Source organism: Lontra canadensis, unplaced genomic scaffold, assembly GCF_010015895.1.
Source record: "Lontra canadensis isolate GAN:19392208 unplaced genomic scaffold, GSC_riverotter_1.0 scaffold12, whole genome shotgun sequence".
Lineage (NCBI taxonomy): Eukaryota > Metazoa > Chordata > Mammalia > Carnivora > Mustelidae > Lontra > Lontra canadensis.
Genome location: NW_022631006.1, coordinates 19,234,802 through 19,259,604, shown reverse-complemented (window position 1 = coordinate 19,259,604; position 24,803 = coordinate 19,234,802). Strand labels below are relative to the sequence as shown.

At 38.7% G+C, this 24,803-nt stretch overlaps 1 protein-coding gene, 1 long non-coding RNA gene and 1 pseudogene across 4 annotated transcripts in view; 1 reads left to right on the top strand and 2 right to left on the bottom strand.

Moving 5' to 3' along the window:
- The window catches only part of LOC116867239, a 20,154-nt gene extending 10,562 nt beyond the window's left edge, over positions 1 to 9,592 (top strand). The window contains exon 3 of the long non-coding RNA XR_004382570.1: positions 2,449 to 9,592. This is a non-coding gene — a long non-coding RNA (uncharacterized LOC116867239). The remainder of the gene's footprint in view (positions 1 to 2,448) is intronic.
- A 2,348-nt stretch (positions 9,593 to 11,940) lies between these two features.
- On the bottom strand, positions 11,941 to 12,708 carry LOC116867411 (annotated as a pseudogene).
- A 1,764-nt stretch (positions 12,709 to 14,472) lies between these two features.
- OIP5 (Opa interacting protein 5) overlaps positions 14,473 to 24,803 on the bottom strand; it is a 16,089-nt gene continuing 5,758 nt past the window's right edge. Inside the window, exons 3-5 of one of the 3 annotated variants that reach the window (XM_032856796.1) lie at positions 23,843 to 23,965; positions 20,933 to 21,014; positions 14,473 to 14,946 (exon numbers count right to left, since the gene is read on the bottom strand). In XM_032856796.1, coding sequence (XP_032712687.1) covers positions 14,851 to 14,946; positions 20,933 to 21,014; positions 23,843 to 23,965 — 301 coding nt within the window. In that variant the 3' untranslated portion in view covers positions 14,473 to 14,850. The remainder of the gene's footprint in view (positions 14,947 to 20,932; positions 21,015 to 23,842; positions 23,966 to 24,803) is intronic. The other 2 variants (XM_032856797.1, XM_032856798.1) reach the window with 2 other exon arrangements.

Below are 24,803 nucleotides of genomic sequence, written 5' to 3'. Positions count from 1 at the left end.
TTTTTTTTTTAAGATTTTATTTATTTATTTGATAGAGATCACAAGTAGGCAGAGAGGCAGGCTGAAAAAGAGAGGGGAAGAAGCAGGCTCCCCACCGAGCAGAGAGCCCGATGTGGGACTTGATCCCAGGACCCTGACCTGAGCTGAAGGCAGAGGCCTAACCCACTGAGCCACCCAGGCACCCAGCCCATGGTGTTTCTAAAGGCCCTTCTGTGGATCTTCTCTATTTTTTTACTCTTAACTTCTGTTGTTTTTGCAACAAGTCCAAATTCTGTGATTCTCTTCCTCCTGATTTGATTCTGAATTAGTTTACATTTGCCTTTACTTTAACTCAAGTATAGTTTACTTAGTGTTATATCAATTTCAGATATACAGTATAGTGATTCAGCAATTCCATACATTACCAGGTGCTTATCACCATTATCCTCCTTAATCCCCATCACTTATTTTACCCATCCTGCCACTCACTTCTCCTCTGGCAAACATCAGTTTGTTCTCTGTAGTTAAGAGTCTGCTTCTTGGTTTCTCTTTTTCCTTTGCTCATCTTTTTGTTTCTTAAATTCCACATATGAGTGAAATCATAATGTATTTGTCTTTCTCTGATTTATTTCACTTAACATTATACTCTTTAGCTCCATCCATGTTGCAGATGGCAAGATTTCATTCTTTTTGGCTTGTTCAGCTTTTTGGCCTTTTGACTTTCATTCAGCTTATGGCTGAATAATATTCCATTGTGTGTATATATATACCATATCTTTATCCATTCTTCTATCAGTGAACACTTAGGCTGCTTCCTAATTGGGCTATTGTATATAATGTTGCTGTGCTATAAACATAGGGGTACATGTGTCCCTTTGAATTAGTGTTTTTGTATTTTATGGGTAGATATCTAGTAGTGCAATTACTGGATTGCAGGGTAGTTTCATTTTTAACTTCTGAGGAACCTTCATACTGTTTTCCACAGTGGCTGTACCAGTTTGCTTTCCTACCGATGGTGCAAGAAGGTTCCTTTTTCTCCAAATCCTTGCCAACACTTGTTTCTTACATTTTTTATTTTAGTCATTCTGACCGATGTGAAGTGATACCTCATTGTAGTTTTGATTTTCATTTCCCTGATTATGAGTGATGTTGAGCATCTTTTCATGTGTCTTTTGGCCGTCTGTATGTCATCTTTGGAGAAATGTCTGTTCATGTCTTCTGCCCGTTTTTTAATTGGATTTTGGGGTTTTTTGGTGTTGAGTTGTATCAGTTCTTTATGTATTTTGGATACTAACCCTTTGTTGGGTATGTCATTTGTAAATATATTTTTCCATTCAGTAGGTTGCCTTTTAGTTTTGTTGATTGTTTCCTTTGCTGTACAGAAGCTTTTTGTATAGTATAGTCCCAATAATTTATTTTTGCTTTTATTTCCCTTGCTGTAGGAGACCTATCTAGAAAAACGTTACTATGGCTGATGTCAGAGACATTACTGCCTGTGATCTCTTCTAGGATTTTTATGGTTTCGGTTCTCATATTTAGGTCTTTAATACATTTGAGTTTACTTTTGTTTATAGTGTAAGAAGGTTGTCCAGTGGGCTCCTGGGTGGCTCAGTGGGTTAAGCCTCTGCCTTCGGCTCAGGTCATGATCTCAGGGTCCTGGGATCGAGCCCCACATCGGGCTCTCTGCTCCGCGGAGAGCCTGTTTCCTCCTCTCTCTCTCTGCCTGCTTCTCTGCCTACTTGTGATCTCTATCTGTCAAATAAATAAATAAAATCTTTAAAAAAAAAAAAAAAGAAGGTTGTCCAGTTTCATTCTTTTGCATATAGCTGTCCTGTTTTCCCGACACCATTTATTGAAGAGACCATCTTTTTCTCATTGGACAGTCTTTCCTGCTTTGTTGAAGATTAATTGACTGTATAATTGTGGGTTTATTTCTGTATTTTCTATTCTGTTCTATTGACCTATGTGTCTTTTTTGTGCCTGTTTTGATTACTGCAGCTTTGTGATATTCTCTTTTTAAAGATTTATACATTTGAAAGAGAGAGTGCATGTGAGCATGTTGAGGGGCAGAGGAGAGAGAATTTCAAGCAGAATCAGTGCTGAGCCCGACATAGGGCTCTATCTCACAACCCTGAGATCATGACTAGAGCTGAAATCGAGTCAGATGCCCTGACTGAGCCACCCCGGAACCCTTGGACATGTGTATCTCTTATTTTATAATACAAGTTTTTACATAAATCTAACTTTTTTGTATTGTGCTTATATATTTTTTCTGACTATTGCTGCTTTTCTGATGACAATACTGAATTTGGTGTTATGGTTGGACGTTTTCTTTTAGTCAGTGTGTATCTAAAATATATCTAAAATATCTTTTCTTTCTATGTGTTTTTAAATATCATCTTTAAAAGTGAGCTCATACAGAAGTACTTGTCTTAACCTCCCTGTTTTTAATTTATTTTTTATTTCCAGGTATTCTGTGTTGTCTCCTGGAGTAAGTAGTCCTTTTATCCAGCCACTTGCCCTATTCTTGAAATGTGGATATCTCTTCTCTACATGTTTTACCTCCATGGTTTGGATTGGGAAAGGCTGCTTTTCTTTTTGTTCCTTTTCTCAGATTCAACATTGAGAGGCTCCTAGGATACAGTTGTCTTGCCAAGTTCTCCAGAAAGAAAGAAGCAACTGACACACATGTTCTGCTTTTTGCTTAATTACAAAGAAATTATTTTGGAAGCTGAAACTGATGCTTAATTTGAAACAGGTGCTTAGATGCTGGTGTATGTAAATAACTTTACCTTTTGTTCCAAACAAGAAGACTAAATACAGAGCAAGTATGGATGGTTTCAGGGGTTTTTTTTGTTGGTTGGGTTGTTGTTTTTTTTAATGTCTTCCATTTTCGGCCACTGTCATAAGCACAGTCAAATCCGCAAGGAGTAAATTCCAAATATGTGTTCTAATATAAAATGAAAGAGATGCTTAAAAACTACAAATATTAACTATCTAAATCGTGACTTATCCTTTGAAGTACATTTGCTGGAAAAGAACAAAAGCCCAATTTTGCAATAAAACCTTTGATGTGATAAAGAAGCATAAAGACAAAATGATTCAAGGTTAACAGAGTCTGTCAAATATACGTTTACATGTGCAAATCTATATTTTGGATGAGAAGAGGGATTTTTCTCCTAGAGAAGGAAGCTGTTGCTGGTTTCTGTCTCAGAAGTCTTTGGACATTTCGTATTTTTAAATGATTTTTCACTTTTCTAAGGAAGGACCACATTGTACATTTGCTAACCGTATGAATGCATGGTTGAGTTTACTGAAAGTTCGGAAAAGGAAACAAAACAGCTTCAAGTCCAGTGATGGAACCCTGTTCACCTCCCTCAGATGAGAGGCTCCTATATTGCAAATTACTCCATTCTTTTTTGTGGATTCTTACATAGCACTTGAGACATGGAAACATGCTGCTAAGCAGGACAAGTGTGGTTTAAGTGGTTTTTCTGTTCAGAAAATATGGTGGATCCTCTGGTATGACCTGCCTTCAACTTTGGGCATGGAGGAATGGGGAACAAAAACATTTCCAGAGAATTCCTTTCTCCTGAGAAAAAAAGAAGCAAAAATGCCTTATGCAGCTCCATCTGACTTTATGGCATCTACATTCTGTAGCTCCTGTTTTCTAAAAACATAAATAACTTTGTTCCTTTGACCCAAGATGGGTACTCAAATGTTTGGTTTATTTTTTTAGGTGAGATGTAATGTTAGGCTGTAAAGGCTGGGACTCAGGTAACATTCCCCAGTTGGAACTGAACTTACTCATCAGAGAATGGACTTCAGTAGCAATGTTCCCAAATTTGTGGTTGATTTAGAAGAAATTCAGGGTCTGGAAAACACCTCAAACAAGAAAAATAGTTCAATAAAAATACGGATCTTCCTCTTCTCTGTAAAGCTTACACCATGTGATGAATAGACAGTAATATAAAGCTATTCTTGCTTCCAAATCAACAGAGGACCACTGTATGAATTGTCAGCTCTTTACATAAGAAGAAGAAAACTGAGTCTTTGTGAGAAAAAAATTTGAAACTTCTTAGATGCAATTAAGAACAAATTGCCTTAGGTCATAATCTGTGATTTAGGGAATTTGCCTAGGGTCACTCATGCTGTGATACTAAAAACTTAGGGCAAATTTACCCTAAAAAATTTAGCAGTGACAGAAATGGCCAAAAGTGCTAATTGTTGAGTACTTTTAGTGATTAAATTGGTCAACCTATATGAATTGGCATAAGAAAGCTTTTTAGTAAAAATAATTACATAATATAGATATAATTTCCTTTGAGGGCAGATACTGAGTGGTACAGCATAGAAATAACTTTGGATAAAGGTAACTTTTCTCTAAGTAACTTCTCAGTCAACTTCTTGATATTTGCTTTTACTATTTTGGAGTTGTTAAAGACAGAAAGGAACCTCCATACATGAGTCCCATTGGTATGTTGAGAATTTATATCTTTAGTTTTCTGTTACCCATCTTCCCCATGTCCTTTTTGCAGTGTTTTGGGTAAGATCATTTGGCAGGGGATAGGGACTTTATACTGTCAGCTCCAGTGAAACCATCTCTGTTCCATTTGTTTGAGTATATATCAGACTCATCTTCTCCAGTTGCTTTGTATTTTTTATTTCACAGCTAAAACCACTGTTAAATGCTCTCATTCAAGTTGTTCTTTGCATCTTCAGTGGTTATCACCAGAAAGCATCTAACAAAGTGGGTCTATACCAATTTTACTAGCCCGGTGTTTACTTAATATGCCTACATTTTCCCCTTGGGCTATTTTGTTCCCTTCTTGATGGGAAAAGCTGTAATTTTAGGCAGGACTACACCTCGATCAGTAGCTGTGCCTACTTATTTCCCTTTCCTCATCCATGTCAGCTGGCAGTTTTTCTTTTAAAAAGTTAAAAACGGGATATGTGCAATAGAAATATATATATATGTATATTTTAATACTTGTGGACAAATGTTACAAGTTGTTTAAGAACAACAAAATCACCAATGTCTTCCATTTTGAGATGTGTATAGTTTTGTAAGCATTAGTGCTTGGTAGCATATTGTAGTGCCATGTTAGGGGTTAGTGCATGAGCCTAGTAATAATTTAAACTCCAGGATGAATTATTGATAATAACCAATAGTGTAAAATGAGTGGAAAATCGAGACTTTTCTTTTTTCATAAATACCAGAATCATGATATTCTCCCTGGGGAAAGGAGATTAAGGCCAAAAAGACTCAGTTATAAATAGAACTGTGGGATCACAGTGTAAAATACCATGTCTGAGGAGAGTGAAGCTTTCTCTGAGGTAGCTGGAAACCAGCTACCTTCGTGTCATGAAACCTCATATCAAAATGAGGCCCCATTTCATGATTCTGCTTTGTTCTCTTAGTTTGAGATGAGATTGTTCTTATGCTGTTTTCACATGGTATGTCTTGTAAATTTATTATTTAATCCACTCCTTTTGCATCAAGAAATTATTTTTTATTTTGCATGTGTTACTGAGATGCTGTGTTAGTCACATACTTTTCTAACCTGCAGACCATTTACATTTCCTGTCTACAGCATGCTAATTGTTCTGGAAGAACACTGGTCAAGTAGTTCAGTGTCCTACATTAATTTGTCACGGGCTTTTCCTGTTTCACAACCTGAATTGTGTGTGGTTGGGATTCCAGACCTTTTCATAAGAATTGGAATGTAGCTAGATGGAGCCTGAGCAGGTTGTCATGTAATAACTGTCTCTCTTGCTTGGTTATAGTAAGCCACCTCAGACAGCTTTCACTTTTTCCTGCTTGTAAAAATAAAAGTTCTTTTGTCCCGAAAGCGTAAGATAGCTTTCTGTGGAAAAGAAATTCCTACCTCTAAAAGCTGCATTGAGAACTTGGAAAGAGCAGTTTTCTGAGGTGATTTTTAAATCTCAGTATTAGGAGAGTTCAGGATTTACTGACACAGATTCTACAGTTACCATGATGAGACACAAAACTAACGTGTCTTCAGTACACAAGTAGCTCAAGCAAGTAGACTCTGCAGCAGCAGATATCCACGGACCCCGGTTTAGATCAGAGTGTACTTAAAGTAGTTGTATTCTTGGCTCTAGTAGTTCAGCGCCTGGGAGAATCCATTTCCAAAAAAGCATTTAAATATTTTGAAAAATACCTCTGAAAAGATAATGAATGCAAAATAGCACAGTATATAGGAAAGGATATTTCCTATTGCAAAAAAAATAAAAAATAAAAGCCATAAAACGAATAATGATTTTCAAGAGGTAGAATCTTAGTAGCAATAACAGTTTTGCATGTATAGCAAATTGTATTAGCAATGTTGTACAATAGAAATAAATATTACTACTTGAGTTGGTGAACCTCTGTGACCAGCAGAGTTGCACCAAAGGAAGATGTTTTAGGCAAAGAACATATAAAAGTTACTTTAAAAACTGAATGTATATGAATATATCATTGTGTGAGAAATAGCAACTTCTGTTTAAGTTAAAGGTTAGAGACCCTATTTGTTTCCTAAAGCAGAGGGTTAGAGCCATTGAATGAAATTTTTTTAGTGGTTAATTAACCTGGAGACAAATGTACTCCTACTGATGTAGCCCCACAGACACCATCGAGTGGGGATTTTGCTTATGATGTACTTTTCAGCAACAGGAGTTTATAGAAGAGCCTACTTGGGGCTCTGTCACCGTTTCTTTTCTCCTTTAGTTCTCTGGGTGCGTTTTAAGAATGGAAAAGTTTGGGGGTGGTGTGTGCGTGTATGTGTGTGTTTGGGTTAAAAACAAACCAAGAACTTGGATAGCTGGCTTTTCCTTATGCCTGTGGTTAGTTTAGGGGAGTTAGAATTTAAAGATGTAAAGCAAAGGATTGAACGGAACAGCCAAAGACAGCATGTTGGTTTTATAAACCTTGTCTGATGTACATGTGCTGAGGATTTTGGTCTGTGACTATTTTAATAAGAGCCCAGCAAAGTAGTGTTTTGATCCAAGGAACCTCACACCTCCCATCAGGATATAATAGTAAAATGGAAGCTGACTTCTTACTCCCTTTTACCTTGTGTTCATTTTGGCCATTTAGCACCTTGAAGGTGCCTGAAAAGATTAGGTCTGTGTTCCCTTGTTTTCCCAGAGGAAAAAACTAAAAGTAGAATGAATTTTTAAAAATAGTGCCTCTTGAATATTTAATTCTTCTATGGCAACTCCAGAGGATAGGGAGAAGGCTATTATATTAAATTGATTATAGCTCCTCTTTAAATGTCCTATGCCATCAGTTGGTGTTAGAGACATTGGAATAACCAAGCAATATTCAGTCATCTGCACGATCATGAGGACACCGCTGTGTATTATAGTGATGTCAACAATTTAGTTACTTAAAACAAAGACCACCCTTAACAGCCACGTTAATAGTTGTAAATGCTAAAATGTGCTACAAGTTTTTGTGGTCTCTATGCGGTTATTACTTCTCAATGTTGTTGTAGTCTGATGTTTACTCTTTTGTGTACCTGTGATATGCAAAATATGAAGAGACCCTTGGCCTCCAGGAGTTTACATTCTCATGGTGCTGCTGGTGCAAGCAAATTGCTTCTAGTTTATTCAGAACATTGCTTGGCTGTTAACCATACCCTATTTGGAAGAATCCCTTGGCTGATAGTTTTCAAAAGCAGGAGTCCATGCTAAATTTCAGGGCATTGATTTTGAGTTTACATATATCAGCTCTGCTGTTCATAAACTCCTTTTCCCCAGGGGCTGTGCAGATAAAGTTCATTAATGTGAGTCAGAAACCATTCTGCCTAAGAGCATATTCACCATCTTTACACAACCTGTGCTCTTCCATGCTATAGCTGTCAATAAATGGCCAAGAAAACTTACTGCTCCAAAAGACTCTACATCTCTCAATTCTTTTTCTTTTCCCAGAGTTTTTACATCATTCTCTACCCAAGAGGGCCAGCATTTGCAATTAAGCCTTTTGTAATTGAGTAGTGGTCCTCATTTTAACCTTTTTGTGCATGACTGTACCTCTATTCTGAAGCAGCATTGTGATGTGGAGCACCTGCCCTGCCTGCATTTCTAAGCAATCACTTTCTTAACCCACATTTTCAGTTGAAACTTGCATGCATCCTTGTTATTGTCCCTAATTCCTCTGAATCAGGGGGTCTTTTCTGCATGTTTATTAAAACTGGGTCTGAACAAAAGTGCAAGCAATAGTGGCAGGCCCAGAACTCCTGATTTTAGAGTACTGCTCTTCTAATGCATGGTTGAAAATGTCCAGTGTTACGTGGTGACGAGTAGATATATTTATGCATTTATTAATGAAGCAATAGAGACTTAAACCAATAGTCTGAATTTACTGTTAGGATTATTTTCATTTTCTAATTAAAGATTATCTTAACTTCCATTGAAAATGGAAGCTAGAAGATAAACAGGGGCAACCACAAGACATTCAAACTGTCAGGAATAGAGAGCATGACAGTGCTCACCCTCTAACCTCTTGCCTGGTTCCCTTAGTCCGCAAGCATGTTTAAAAGCAAAACAAAGGCACAAACTAAGCATGTTGAATAAATAAGCTGCTATGGCTATATTAATCAGAAAGGTGCAGAGTTTCAGAAAGAGTACGAAAGTAGGGAATTAGCAGTAGAATATATAAAATAACGAAGTATGGGCTTTGTCTGATAAAATCTACGTGTCTTATGTTTGGATCTCTTAAAACTCGTATCTTGGAAGTGAATGGAAGCAATACACACATATTTCAGATGTTCCAGGATTTTCGGGTAACCAGCCAACTCTTCGGGATGCTGCTGGTACCAACCAGGCCAGCCATGAAGGTTCCTTGCAGCAAAGGAGACTACTCCATTGTGTGGAAACAGTGCTAAAAATACCAACAAATCTTTGGTTTGGGTTTTCTTTTGTTGCTGTATTATAGAAATGTTTTGTTTTTAAAATTTTATAGCCAGGGGTTTATCCATGATATTTTTGCTCAGACTGCATAATTTGTTGCCTAATGCTTCTGATGCCAGGTAAACTGCGGGTTTTTCCACTTTTGAAAAAAGGAAAAACCTTGCCATTTATTTCCTTGCTTAATGAAGAAAGTAGATCAGTTTATTGTGATAGCTTAAAATTTTTTATTAGATTCCTGTCTTTGAAAGTAACCCTGTTAAGTGCACATGATCATGACAAATAATATACAAATGGAATTTGTAGCTGAATGGCATAAACAGAAGATAATTCAGAGTTAGACCAGATGATTCATACTAGGTCCCTCCCAGGTTTCATGTTCTGTGATTGAAAAATAATTTTTCTTAAGCCATTTTAACCTGTCCTCTTTGCTGTGGGATTTCACTCCAAATGCCTTTGGGAATATTTAAGTATAAGTGGTAACTTTCTAGTAGTTCAGAACTGAATTAGACTTACAGTCATTGCAGTGTTTAGTGTCCACTTAAGTGTAGGCAGTGAGATAATTATTTCCCATTTGTAAATTTGCTTCTTGTCACTTACTGACTACATCTGCTAACCAACAAAACCAGTAAAGATATAGGGAGGAGTTTCTCTCAACTCTGTGCCCATTATTCCACAAAAGCATGTAGTTAAAAAACCAAACATCACAGATTTCTCTAGGAACTTTTATGCCTAAACCTCCTTTAAAATCAAAATAGATATCATGAAGTTACTGACAATTCAAAAGGTTTTTTTCTCCCTTGCTGATTGTATGCCGTGCCATCAGTTTTCCTCCCAATGGCAATACATTATGGTCAGTCCTTAAATAACAGTAAGAGTCTTGGCACTTACCTTAAAACCACCTGTCACAGAGTCCTACTATATTACAGTATCATTCACACATTTTTATTTAGCATCCTACAAGTACAGTTGCTCACTATTTCTACTTGCTGTTCTGTATTTTCTTCATTACACCATTGGTATACAATGTTAAAAAGCATTTCACTGAATGTTTATAAAGTCTTACAAAAGGCAGCTTTTTAATCTATGCATCCTTGGGATTTCAGAAATTTTATTCTTTGATGTAAAAGGGAACTGCTATACGAATTGGAAACTCTGCACCTGTGTGTGCGCGCGCGCGCGTGTGTGTGTATATATATATAGGCAATAAAGCAGCATGGGCTGAGAATGCACTGAAACCATTGTGTTACTCATTACTTGGAATGGGTAGTTTTTTTAAACTAATTTTTAGAAAGATTTTATTTATTCGTCAGAGAGCAGGGAGAGAGCATAAGCAGGGGGAGAAGCAGGCTCTCCGCTGAGCGGGGAGCCTTATGCAGGATTTGATCCCAGGACCCTGGGATCATGACCTGAGTTGAAGGCAGATACTTAACCAACTGAACCACCCAGGTATATCAGAATGGGTAATTTCTAATAATGCAGTAGATTATTGAGATGGGAGGAGCCAAACCAGAGATCTGGGGAGGTAGCCTCCAGATGTCAGGGAAGACCAAAGATCTGGGTGTTGATACCAAGTTGTAGCAATCTCTGCTGTAGACCAAGGGAAGTGGCATCCATGTGAACAAAGAGACATTCCATTTAAGCTTAGGTCATGCCCTGGTTTTTTTTTTTACTTTTTTAGGTAATTATTCATTTGAGAGAGAGCACAAGCAGAGGGAGAGGCAGAGAGAGCAGGAGAAGCAGACTCTCCGCTGAGCAGGGAGCCCGATGTGGGCTCGATCCCAGGACCCTGGTACCATGGCCTGAGCCGAAGGCAGACACCCAACCGACTGAGCCACCCAGGCATCCCTCATTCCCTGCCCTGAGGGCTCACCTTATACTAGGTATGAGCAAATGTTGAGTTTTTTTAAGATTTTATTTGAGAGAGAGAGCACAATTGGTGGAGAGGCAGAGGGAGAAAGACTGCCCATTCAGCAGGGAACCTGACATGGGGCTTCATCCTGAGCCAAAGGCAGTCACTTAATTGAGCCACCCCAAATGTTTAGTTTTTGGTAAGGAAATAGCTAAGTATAATAATGTTTAAGCTATTGCGGGGAATCCTTCCTATCTAAAATATATAAACCATTTTAAATGCTTTGTATTGAATATTAGCTATCTTGACTAAAGAGGCTTAACACTAATTGAGAAGAGAGGAATGCCTGGGTGGCTCACTTGGTTAAGCTGCTGCCTTCAACTCTGGTCATGAGCCTGGTTCTCCCTCTGCCTGCCTGCAGCTCCCCGTTTCTGCTCGTGTGCTCTTTCTGACAATAAAATCTAGGAAAAAAGAGAACCTTGGGGAGTCTGGGTGGCTCAGTGGGTTAATTGTCTGACACTTGATTTCAGTTCAGGTCTTGATCTGAGGGTTGTGAATTTAAGCTCCACGCTGGGCATGGAGCCTACCTAAAAAAAAGAAGAGATCCTTCTTGATTCAGGGGAAAGTTTTTAAGTTTAAAGTAAGAAAGTACATGTTACAAACTTCCTTGGGATTGGCTACTGTCAAGTAAAGAGGAACAAAAGCTATGTGGTTTTTGTAGTACGATTACTAATGTAATAATAGTTCCTGTGATTTATGACTAATCATTTAGCAAACATTGATATACTCCACTCCCAGGTACTGTGTTAGATGTTAGGGTTACAAAAATGGAGATAGTTTCTGCTGTTAACTCAGGAGTTTAAAAGTTTACAACTCAGGAAGAACTTCAGTATCCAGTTTTACTTTTCTTAAAACTATGGAATTTTGAAAATGCTCTTATTCAACATATACACAGTACCAAATTATTTCAAACTGTAGCAAAGTAGACTTAGTATCTGTTAATATCAGTCAGTCAGTGATGTTTGAAAGACTTTCATAGGAACTCTTATACCACCTGAAGGTATGCTTTAAAAGGATTGTTTAAAGTCAACCATGTGTGAGACTATCAATTAGTCTCATAAATTAACATTTATGGAAGGCATAATATCAGAATTATAAATGGACATGCCCTTTGACTTTTCCCACTGTAAGAATCACTCCTACAGAAATACCAGTACAGATCTGTAAAAATAGGTATAAGGATCCAATATAAGATGGTTATATTCTGATATATTCACTTCACTGAATCATGTAGGTAGTTTGTGTATGGGCTAGTATGAAAAATTGTGACATTTATTGTGTAAAAAGCAGGTTGCAGAATAATATGAAAAATGGAACTGCCTTTATGTCTTTACATGTACATCCATATGCATAAAGATTATTATTTTTTGAGCACCTAGTATGTGCTAAGCACTGCTGTAATTATATAAGATGCATTCATTAATTCATTTAATCTTCACTATATCCTGTTTTTTGGTTTTTGTTTTTTTTAAGATTTTTCTCTGCACCCAATGCGGGGCTTGAACTCACTCACAACCCTGAGATCAAAAGTTGCACTCCTTTTTAATTTATTATTATTCCAAGTAGCTTCATTTTTAAATTTAGCTTTCCAACTCTGTTTTTGTGCTTTCAGCACTTTTGCAATGATTTTCTGCTCCTCACTAAGGAAAGCACACTTGCTTCTGCACACGTGAAACTACCCCAGGCCCTGCTGATGCGTTTTCTCATTCTAGACCACCTAGTAAGAAATGCAGGGCTCACCGAATTGGCCTTCCTGAAGTCAGCCTATGCATATCCCGCATGTGGATTTAGGGGCTTTCGTAAAGATAAACGATTCTATTACCAGGGATTTGGGACAGCCTAGTTTTGTTAGAGGCTGTATTGTAGGACAGCCTTCAACAGTATGTCAAATGCAGCACCATTCTGAATGCCTATGGATGCTGTCCCCAGAAAAGTAGAAACCAACCCTAGTTGTCAATCCCTATTTTACAGGAAGAGTTGAAATAAATTCTTCATATTCATGGCTAATACATATCCACACCACAATGTGAATCCAAATAGTTTGGCTCCAGAGCCTGCTCGCTTCCCAGCATGCTCTCTTATGCCTCTTAAAGATGAAAAGGGAAGTGTACTTTACACCCTTTATTTTGTCTGTCTTACATCTATGAATTTTTTTTCTAAAGCATGTAATTTCTATTTGGGGGGGGGTACCATTTAAAACCAGCCAGCTTGGGGCGCCTGGGTGGCTCAGTGGGTTAAGCCGCTGCCTTCGGCTCAGGTCATGATCTCGGAGTCCTGGGATCGAGCCCCGCATCGGGCTCTCTGCTCAGCAGGGAGCCTGCTTCCTCCTCTCTCTCTGCCTGCCTCTCTGCCTGCTTGTGATCTATCAAATAAATAAATAAAATCTTTAAAAAAAAAAATAAAATAAAACCAGCCAGCTTAATTTGATGTTAAGTATTTAACTTTCCATTAAATTTTCTGACAAATCAGCAAATCCAGAGTTTAAGCAAAACAATTAAGATCGTACCCACAGACAATAAAAACCCCAGAATGATTCAATATAGTATTAATTTATTAGGTCCATTCTTTAGGAGTACAAAGTAAGAGTTCTTCTGGTACTGTTTGTTGCCAGAGTCTTCACCCTTATATAAATAAGGATTCCATAAGGAATCAAATTTTGCAACTCAAAAGCATAAAGCAAATCAGAATTTCCTTGTTTAAAACATTTTAAAGGGAAATGGCCTTAAGGCAGTATAAAGTGGAAAGAATGGAAAGAATAAGAAAATGGCTCCTAGCTACATCTGAACCAAGTCCAGTTTTCTATGCATCAACACTTGGCTAGACCATGTCTGGATTGTGCTCTTGCCAGCCCCTCAGTGGTCTGCCTGCTGCCCCTATAAACCCATTCTCCACAACCATAAGGAAGTTCTACACAAGTGAAGCCAATCCTGCTGTAGGTGGTTGCCTCTAAAACTGCAAGGGCTTCCATTGTTCTTGGGATGAAAACATTCTTCAGGAGACCAGTAAGTCCTTGCACCCTCTGGTTTCTGGCCACTGGTGCACCTCCTGCACGTCTTCCTTTAAGGGCCTTTGCACAGGTTTCCCCCTCCATTCCCTAATTAACTCCTACTCTTTCAGACCAAGGCTGAAGTGTCACTTCCTCAAAACAGCCTTCCTTGACCACCGCCCCCCGACCAGGTCTGTTACCTCCCATAAATGCTGGTAGCCGTCTATGTCCCTTTTCTTCAAGACAGAGTAGTAATTTCACATGTATTCATGTGGTTATTTGAATGTCCACCTCTAATGAGATTATAAACTCTGTGCAGGTAGAGAGTGGCTCTTTTTGCTTTGTGCCTACCTTTTATCCCCAGAAGTCAGTATACTTTAAATAGATGAATAATATGATAAGATACTGAACCTAAGTGCTGCATAAAGCAAAACATGAAAAACCAGCATTTTGGTGAATGTTTGATGTTTGGCATTCCTCGTATTATCAGCCAGTTACCTCTCATTGTCATTCCTCTCATTATTACCTACTTTAGAAATGAAAAGAGAAAGAGAAATTGTACATTATCCAGTTAGTTTATTGAATATTATCTACAGAATATGTATGTACCTATATTTTATGTAAGAAAAAAAAATGGTTTCTCGGTCTTCACCATAACAACTGCTCCACGTAGAAATAACAGTAGGCAACATTAAATACAACTCTATTTTCCTAACAACCTTGCATCTTTATATCAGACCATTCACAGGACATTGCTTCCTAATCAACCTAAATTTGCAGTAAAATAGGTTTTCAGAAATAAGTATTTATGACATTGACAAGCTAAAATAAGTTCATAAGGCAAATAGCTATAAAACCTGGACAGAAGCTTCCTTAGTTTCTCATCTTAAGAAGCAGCTTCTCAAATCATTTGGAAAATCAGCCTAGAGGTAAGCACAATAAACCACAGTTCCCATCCCTTCTTGAAGCCGATCTTTCTCGAGAATTGATCAAATAGCACTTGTTGATAGAAGATAGTAATAAGGCCTGAACCTGATACTTAAGCTTTAATTCTGGATCAGTTTTTTGACTTGGGCTGGTCCGGAGTTACTTCCTTCAGAATCTTCATCAGTGAATATAAGTGAGTATGTGCTAACATTATCTTCTCTTTCAGCTGAGAAGGAAAATGAACAGGTATCAGGGCATCTTTTTTTTTTTTTTTAAGATTTTATTATTTATTCATTTGACAGAGAGCAAGCACAAGTAGGCAGAGTCGCAAGCAGAGGGAGATGGAGTAGCAGGCTCCCTGCTGAGCTGAGAGCCGATGTGGGGCTCGATTCTAAGATCCTGGGATCATGACTTGAGCCGAAGGCAGACACTCAACCGACTGAGCCACCCAGATGTCCCAGCCGCTTTTTTTTTTTTTTAAGATTTTATCTATTTATTTGACAGACAGAGGTCACAAGTAGGCAGAGAGGCAGGCAGAGAGAGAGGAGGAAGCAAGCTCCCCGCTGAGCAGAGAGCCGGATACGGGGCTCAATCCCAGGACAATGGGATCATGACCTGAGCCGAAGGCAGAGGCTTAAACCCACTGAGCCACCCAGGCGCCCCTCCCAGCCACTTTTTAAACTAGTGATTGAGAACTGGCAATGTCTGAACACATTACATAAATAAGCTTTTCCTATTTCTGAAAAAACTTTATGTAACAAACCCAGAGCACAGTAAGATCCTCAGATACAAAGTTTCATATGAAAAAAGACAGCCACTGCTGAGCATCATTGCTTCTCTGTCTCCTTCCTTCTACGGCTTTTCACCAGGTCTAAATGGCAAGTATTAGGAAGGAAGACAAGAATAAGGCGGGTAAGAACGTTTGTGGAGAGCAACATCAACTAGTCTTCCCTTCCTTTTCTAGTAGCAAAAATCTAACTTTTTTCCTTCTTTGTTTACAGTAACAAATGCCTTTCTTCAATTCTGCTAAAGGCCTTCAAAAGTAGCCCTGGTTGTTGGGTTAAGAACCTGTGTTTATTTAAAAAAAAAAAAAAAAAAAAAAAAAAAAAGAACCTGTGTTTGTGGTAAATAGGTACTTTTCTTTTTTTTTTAAGATTTTATTTATTTATTTGACAGACAGAAATCACAAGTAGACAGAGAGGCAGACAGAGAGAGAGAGGAGGAAGCAGGCTTCCCGCTGAGCAGAGAGCCCGATGCGGGGCTCGATCCCAGGACCCTGAGATCATGACCTGAGCCGAAGGCAGAGGCTTTAACCCACTGAGCCACCCAGGCGCCCCAAATAGGTACTTTTCAATAATTCTATTCTAGTTCTGTTGAACTATTGAACTATAGCTAGTTCTACCTAAATCAAGAACCAAACTTAATGGTATTTAGCATACAACATATGCTTAGGAAATAAAGTTATCACTGAATATAGAATTACGGGTAACAATCTTATGTTGAAATCAGGTTAACAACAAAAAAATCTTATTTTTTTTTTAATTTTAAAGGTTTTATTTATTTACTTGACAGAGAGAGATCACTGTAGGCAGAGAGGCAGGAAGAGAGAGGGGGAAGCAGGCTCCCCGCTGAGCAGACAGCCTGATTCGGGGCTCGATCCCAGGTTCCTGGGACCATGGCCTAAGCGGAAAACAGAGGCTTAACCTATTGAGCCACGCAGGCGCCTCCAAAAATCTTATTTTTGACATAATTTGCACCATACACTAAATCTTTTTAATATCACACAGGATACAAAAATAAAATTCAAGAAATGCTGCTTAAATTAAATAGGTAACTCTAGAGCCTCTTAGTCATATTGGAGTACCCCTGGATATGGTGAATCATTTCTCTGTTGCCTTTAAGATTTTTCTTCCTCATTTTTACTATGATGTGTTGGGGTATGTATCTCTGTGTTTATCCTACATGGACTTGTTGAGGTTTTGGATATGTAAATTAATGTTTTTCATCAAATTTGGGAATTTTTCTACTATTTTTTCTTTGAATATCTTTCCTTTTTTTTTTTATCTTTCCTATTTCTCTGTACTCCTTTGGTATGTATTTTTATCAAAGAATATTTAGGCATGTTTGATGGTGCCCAAGAGATGTCTTAAATTCAGTCCATCTTCCTTCATTCTTTTTTCTTCAGGTTCTATAATCTCATCAGTCTATCTCCAGTTTACTCATTCTTTCTTCGGGCAACTCAAATCTGTTGTTGAGTCCCTCTAGTGAATTTGTCATTTTAGTTATTGTACTTTTCAACTTCAGGATTTCCAACTGGTTTTTATTTTTATTTATTAAGATTTTATTTATTTATTTAAGAGAGAGAGAATGAGAGAGAGCATGGGAAGGGGGAGGGTCAGAGAGAAAAGCAGACTCCCTGCTGAGCAGACAGCCTGATGTGGGGCTCAATCCCAGGACTCTAGGATCCTGACCTGAGCAGAAGGCAGACGCATAACCAAGCCACCCAGGTGCCCCAACTCGTGCTTTTTTTAATAATTTCTAACTCTTTAAGGATATCCTCTATTTGATGAGATACTGTCATCATACCTTCCTTGACTTCTTTAAGCAGTTTCCTTTATTTTTTTGGACCTATTTCTGCTAAGTCCAATATCTGGGCCCTTTCATAGGCAGTTTTAGATGCCTGCTTTTTATCCCATATATGGGTCATACTTTCCTCTTTGAGTGTTTTCTGATTTTTGAGTGTTTTCTAATTTTTTGTTGCAAACTGGGTATTTTAAAAAAAAATTTTTTTTTTACTATTTTAAGTAACCAGCATGGGGCTCAAGCCCACAAACCTAAGATCAAGAGTTACACATCCTCCAACTGAGTCAGCAAGGCACTCTGCACACTGGACATTTTAAATAACTTATTACAGCAACTCTGGATACTAAATACCCACTCCTCAGCTTATTGTGTCTTCCTATCTGTTTCAGTGGGTGGGCTAGGCTGTTCCGTGATACCTGTCTTCCCCACCATGAGACTGCTGTCAGTCCTCAGAGAACAGAACCTTGAGCATGTGCAGTCACCTGGAAGAAGTGGGATCAACAGGCTCTTTCCGTGTCTCCTTGATTTCCCCTGATCTTGTGTCAAGCTGTTCGCCTTCACTAATTGCTGGACTGTTGCCCTAGAGCTTTTGACAATGCCTTGGAACCTAAACTGCTCAGTCTAATCCAATTAAATTCAGGACCCCCCACCCCGCATTTGCAGGGGTAGTCTTTAAAAGATCCCGAGCCATTTTTGTTGTTGTTGTTCTTACCCCAGGAGGGCTCTTCTTGGCTGTCTCTTCCCTGATTCTGTCCGGTAACCTTCTAACTAATCTATGGCTTAGCTTATTGCTATCATGGAACTATCAGCTTCCTCTTAATTGCTTACCTCAAAATCTCCACTGTTTTGGGCAGCAGTTTCCTTGGGTAGTGGGGGAGCAGTTTTTACAATCTGCCTCTTAGCCTAGGAGCGTCTCTGGGAATGACACCCTTGCTTTACAAGCAGAGCACTGGGTATAGGCGCCAACTTCTGTTCTTGGCTTACCTCGGCCTTCGCAACACCTCTGCCCCATATGTAAGCTGAGGGAAGGGTGAATGGGCTCCTAGTACTTAGCCTGCTGTGCCAGTGGTAGAACTTGCACCTGTTAAGTGGCCATTTTTGACAGGAACAGAGCATCTGATGAGAATTACTGATAGCCTGCCCCTCCTGGGAAGATATCACACCCCTCCGCTGGAAGCTAGAGTAAAAACCATCCCTGTGTTCTTGGCTACAGCTGCTCAGAGCCTCCATTCTTCTGAGATAGAGAGGCATAAGAGGGAGCAGGCTCAAATGCCACAAGTTCCACTATTCTTACAGAGGTTTTGTAGGTTTTCTTTTTTTTTTTTTTTATTAATTTTTTTTTAAGATTTTATTTATTTATTTGACAGACGGAGATCACAGAGAAGTAGCAGAGAGAGAGGAGGAAGCAGGCTCCCCGCCGAGCAGAGAGCCCGATGCGGGGCTCGATCCCAGGACCCTGAGATCATGACCTGAGCCAAAGGCAGAGGCTTTAACCCACTGAGCCACCCAGGCACCCCTTTTGTAGGTTTTCTTAAATAAATGTCTTTTCACTTGCTTTATGCCTTGAGGAAAATCTCTTAAAGCTTAAAATGGTTGTTTCCTTTGTAATTTTATTCAGTTATGGCAGTTTTGCTGGGGGTGGAGTGGCCACAAAGTTCCTCAGGCCGCCATTCTAGAAGTTATCTCCCATACCACGGAAAATAATTACTGACCCCTCTCATCAACTTGGGTGCTTAGAGCGACAGTTGGCTCACGGTGACTGGATAACCTGCTGCCCATTTATGTAAATAAAGTTTTACTGCAACCACCCATACTCATCTATTTCTATTTTGTCTGCAGCTGCTTTTGCACTACAAGGGCAGAGTTGAGTACTTAAGAATGAATGGTCACAAAGCTGAAAATATTTGTCATCTGGTCCTTTATAGAAAAAGTTTGGGGCACCTGGGTGGCTCAGTCGGTTAAGCATCTGCCATCTGCTCAAGTCATGATCCCAAGGTCCTAGAATGGAGCACAGCATCGCATCAGGCTCCCTGCTCAGCGGAAAGCCTGCTTCTCCCTCTGCCTGACTGACACTCCCCCTGCTTGTGTTCCCTCTCTTGCGGTCTCTCCCTGTCAAATAAATAAATAAAATCTTAAAAACCAAAAAAAAAAAAAAAAAGAAAGAAAAGAAAAAGAAAGTTTGTCAACACCTGGCTTAGAACATGGTTTCATGAGCTTAGCAAAACAATACTCCCAAAAATCATTCTTCCCTGTCCTAAAAGATACTTAAACTTTGGAAAATACATGCCATTGGTTACAAAATGTATAATGAGCAAGGACTAAACAATTAACAATACTAAAAACAAAATGAACAATAAATTCTAAGGTTGTTCTTCTGATAGTAAAGTTACAGCCAAATTTCCTCCACTAGAGAGGCTAGTAAGCTACCAAAACAAAGTTGCTTTCTTCAACCTCGAAACTACCAACCACCTAGGAAAATCCACTTAAACAAGAATTTCTGATGTTTCACCAGTCTTTCCTGAGACAGGTAAACATGAAGTGCCTACAGAGAGGAAAGATCTGAGGCACCTGGCTGGCTCATTCGGCAGAATGAGCTATGACTCTTGATTCCGGGTTTAAGTTCAAGTCCCATGTTGGGTGTAGAGATTATTTAAAAATAAAATCTTTTTTAAAAGAGAGAAAAAGAAAGAAAGGACAGACAAATCTAAGAAAGATAATGGTGTCCATTTCCAGCACAGAGGAGAAAAGTATGGGACATGCAGGAGCTAAGCAGCTTCCTTCTTCCTCTTGAACTGGACCTTACAGTATCTGGCTTTGTGTTCAAATTCAGTGAGGAGGGGCACCTGAGTGGCTCAGTTGTGGGATGTCTGCTTTCGGCTCAGGTCATGATCCCAGCATCCTGGGATCAAGCCCCATGTCGGGCTCCCTGCTCTGCGGGGAGCCTGCTTCTCCCTCTCCAGCTCCCCTGTGCTTGTGTTCCCTTTCTCGCTATCTCCCTCTGTCAAATAAACAAAATATTTTTTTAAAAAATTCAATAAGGAATGTCAAAGCAGGCATAAAGGATAATTGGAGTATTATACCATTTCATCACCACCATATTCATTGGAATAAACTGCCAAGAGTTGTCTATACAGGCATACTTCATTTTCTTGTGCTTTGTTTCATTGCACTTGAAAGACACTGTGTTTTCTACACATTATCTTTGTGGCAACCTTGTGTGAGAAAGTCTATTGGTATCATTTTTCCAACACCATTTGCTCACTTCATGGCTCTGTCTCATTTTGGTAACTTTCAGAATATTTCAAATTTTTAATTAATATTATATTTATTAGGGTGAACTGTGATCAAAAATTACAACTCCCCAAAACCTCAGATGATGGTTAGCATTTTTAGCAATAAAGTATTTTTTAACTAAGGTATGTATGTTGTTTTTTTAGACATAACGCTATTGCACACTTAATACACTATAGTATAGTGTAAACATAACTTTTATATGCACTGGGAAACCAAAATAATAATCTGACTTGCTTTGTATTTAGGTATTTATTCCACTGTGGTGGTCTGGAACTGAACCCACAATATCTCTGAGGTTTTATTACAGGAAACATCCAACCATCATGAAATTTTACCTCTGCAACTTTTTCTGGTAGAGACAAGTTGTGAATGTCCATCTCAGATGCATTTACTATGGCTTTTGTTTTTAACTGATAGCTGGAGAGAAAATATATAGAGAAAATATTAGTATCATACTACATACAAGATTATCAATGAACCAAACCTGTCCTCTAAAGCAATGTCAGGCAAAGACAGCCTCCTTACAGATTTTCATTTCAACATTTATATTGTATTTTGTAGGAAAAACAAATTCTCAATTAAGAAATCATCCGAGGGGCGCCTGGGTGGCTCAGTGGGTTAAAGCCTCTGCCTTCGGCTCAGGTCGTGATCCCGGGATCCTGGGATCGAGCCCCGCATCGGGCTCTCTGCTCAGCGGGGAGCCTGCTTCCTCCTCTCTCTCTGCCTGCCTCTCTGCCTATCTGTGATCTCTGTCTGTTAAATAAATAAATAAAAATATTAAAAAAAAAAAAAAAAATCATCCGAGACTCTGTGTCTCATCTCACCCCTTGCCAGCTGGGAATACATGAGAAAAAATTATGACAAACACATAAACCAGGTAACATAAATAACTAAATTGTATAGCGGTTAGAAGAAAAGCAATCATATGGTGACAGACACTGTTGGTTGCCTACCCCAGTAGCCATTCCTAACTTCTTTGTTGTTAACAGAACTCAGATTTTGTTTTATTTTAAAGGATTTTATTCACTTATTCATGAGAGACAGAGAAAGAGAGGCAGAGGGAGAAGCAGGGAGCTTCTCTCCACACAGCAGGGAGCCCCATGCGGGACTCAATCCCAAGACCTGGGGATCATACCGGAGCCGCAGGCAGATTAACTGACTGAGCCACCCAGGCACCCAGAACCCAGATCTTGTTTAAGGCAGGAGTATGCTCAATCACAGGACGTGAATCAGAACTGTTCTAAGCCAAGTGCAGCAATCTTATTCCCTCTCTCATATATTTGCTTTCCCACCTTAAGGCAATCATGTGACATAGTTTTGACCAATAATAAGGACATTTTTGATGATAAAATGAGACCATTCCCTGTGTTCCCACTTCCCATATCCTTTTCCTTCTGGTTGGGGATGCTACTGGCTATGGATATAACACTTATAACTGCAGTAGCACCCAAGAGGAAAAGGCCAAGAGAACCAGAGATGCTGATCCAGAGCCCTATTGTAGCTGAGCCACTGGAGGACTCCTTGAGTGGCCAATCACCCCACGCCTTACTTCGTAAAGCCACTGTCAGTCACATTTTCTTTTGCTAGCAATTCATTCTGATGCACACAGACATAAATTTATTATCTTCCCAGACTCAGGATAGCTATACTTGCCTAATTTCTACTTAATCAAAAAGAATATACTGACCTCTGAGTCCCAACTCCTCATTTTAAAGCTTAAGAAATTACTTAAATTCCTATTATACTTTAAAAATTTATATTAAAAAATTTTTGTTACAAAAAACTTAACTTCCCTAAGCAAAAAATCAATTAGAGCTCAACTGGAACAACTACTTGTAATTGTTTTTAAAGAAGATTTGAGGTTACTAATAGCACACATTTATAAATACTTTCCCCCCCTCTTTAAACTTAATTCTAGATAGAAATTATTTAAGGGGCACCTGGGTGGTTTAGTGGGTTAAGCCTCTGCTTTTGGCTCAGGTCATGATCTCCGGGTCTGGGATGAAGTCCGCACTGGGCTCTCTGGTCAGTGGGGAGCCTGCTTCTCCTGCTCCCTCTGACTGCCTCTCTGCCTACTTGTACTCTATCAAATTTATTTATTTTAAATAAAGTCTTTAAAAAATTATTTAAAAAGAAATTGATTGAAAGTAAATTTTCAACCCATTTCAAGTATATATTTCCTGGTGAAAATCTGCAGTGAAGCAAAAAAAGAAAATTTGCAGTGAACAAAATAATGCATTTTGAACAACCTCATGAATGAAGAACAAGCTTTACGAGTTTTATTATTTAGTCATACATAGCTCAGCTAGAAACACTGATCTAAGCACATTAAATGAGAAAAAGAAAACTCTATGTTTAATGAAATGAAAATGAGCTTTGAAGTTAAGACACAGGTTAAAATCTCAGCTCCTCCACCTCTGAGTCCCAGTTTTCTTCTATTAAGAACTCAGTGAGGTGAGTGTAATAACTGGCATAAACTAAGTGATCAATGGCTGTTTTTGGGTTTTTTGTTTTTAATGGTCAAGGAAAGACTAAGATAAATGTTCCAGTTTGTTATAATAAACAAAAAAAGCTTAAGTGATAGTAGTATTAGGAACATAAATATCCGAAGTACTACCTAAGAAGGAACAAGTATGGTACTTTATCTGATTCTATGAGGCCACATGGCTATTATTTTTTTACTTTTCTTCGGGTAACTATCGGCTTCACTCTTTTTTGCAGATAAGATGTCACCCATCTACATGCATAACATAGAAAGTAGCGACCTTAAACCTCGAGCTTTCACTTCCCAACTTCAGCCCCATTACCATCTACAAAGGAGCAGTGTCTCTGGTCCTTCCTTCAAATTCCTAGAGTAGAAAGTCTGTTGGCTTAGCTTATGTCAGGTATTCATTCTTAATCCCATCACCTAGGAGTGGTATCACACATGATAAAAAACGTGGCCACAAGGTCCCACTCTATAGGGAAAGAAAACAGGGGCTGGGCACAAACCTAGTAAGTATCTATTACAACATTATTTTGCAAAAAACTTAGCTTCCAGAAGTTTCTGTAACAAAAGAATATCCTCTCATTTATTTGATGGTAAGCTTATTAAGACATGGTATGACTATAAGACATCTAAAATGAGTATAAAGTTATGAAACTATATTTTGGTCCCACTGCCTTGCTTTACCATTTTCTTTGGGACAAACACTCTGGAAGGCCTTTTAAAATATATTTGATAAAGAATATCTAAGTCAACTTACCATACCATTTTGTCACTGGAAAGGCAAAAGTGACCTCTCAAGGCAGCCAGAGCAGCATGGGTAGAATACAAATGGAAACCAATGGGAATCCCACAGGAAGTACAGAATAAAAGGTTGTAAGTGCTGGAGTGAAAAACAGAATATTGGTAAGAAAATCAGAGAAGAAATATAAAATAACCAGTCTCTGGAACCAGTTCTCCTAAAAACTGTGCTATAATAGGACTGAGACTGAAGAAATGTCATATTCAAGAAAGGTTAACTCAGCTTTTAATATAATTACATCCTAGATTATTATGGATGTACAACTGTCACTTATAGAATAATTTACATTTGAAAAGGAGAAAAAAGAGCTAACTAATCAGATTAACATTTGAACATATAAAACTACACATGAACATATAAATTAGCTACAGTTAAACCAATCCTAGCTTAAGAAAAATAATCATGTTGATTGTGGTTTACTAAAAATTTTATTAATCAAACTCAAATCAGGATTTTTCTTTTGCAGATGTAACAAGAAATTAACTTAAAAAAATACCCAGACAGGGGCGCCTGGGTGGCTCAGTGGGTTAAGCCTCTGCCTTTGGCTCAGGTCATGATCTCAGAGTCCTGGGATCGATCCCCACATCGGGCTCTCTGCTCAGCAGAGGGCCTACTTCCCCCTCTCTCTCTGCCTGCCTCTCTGCCTACTTGTGATCTCTGTCTGTCAAATAAATAAATAAAATCTTAGGGGCGCCTGGGTGGCTCAGTGGGTTAAGCCGCTGCCTTAGGCTCAGGTCATGATCTCAGAGTCCTGGGATCGAGCCCCGCATCGGGCTCTCTGCTCAGCAGGGAGCCTGCTTCCTCCTCTCTCTCTGCCTGCCTCTCTGCCTGCTTGTGATCCCTCTATCAAATAAATAAATAAAATATTTTTAAAAAAATAAATAAAATAAAATAAAATCTTAAAAAAAAAAAAAAAAAA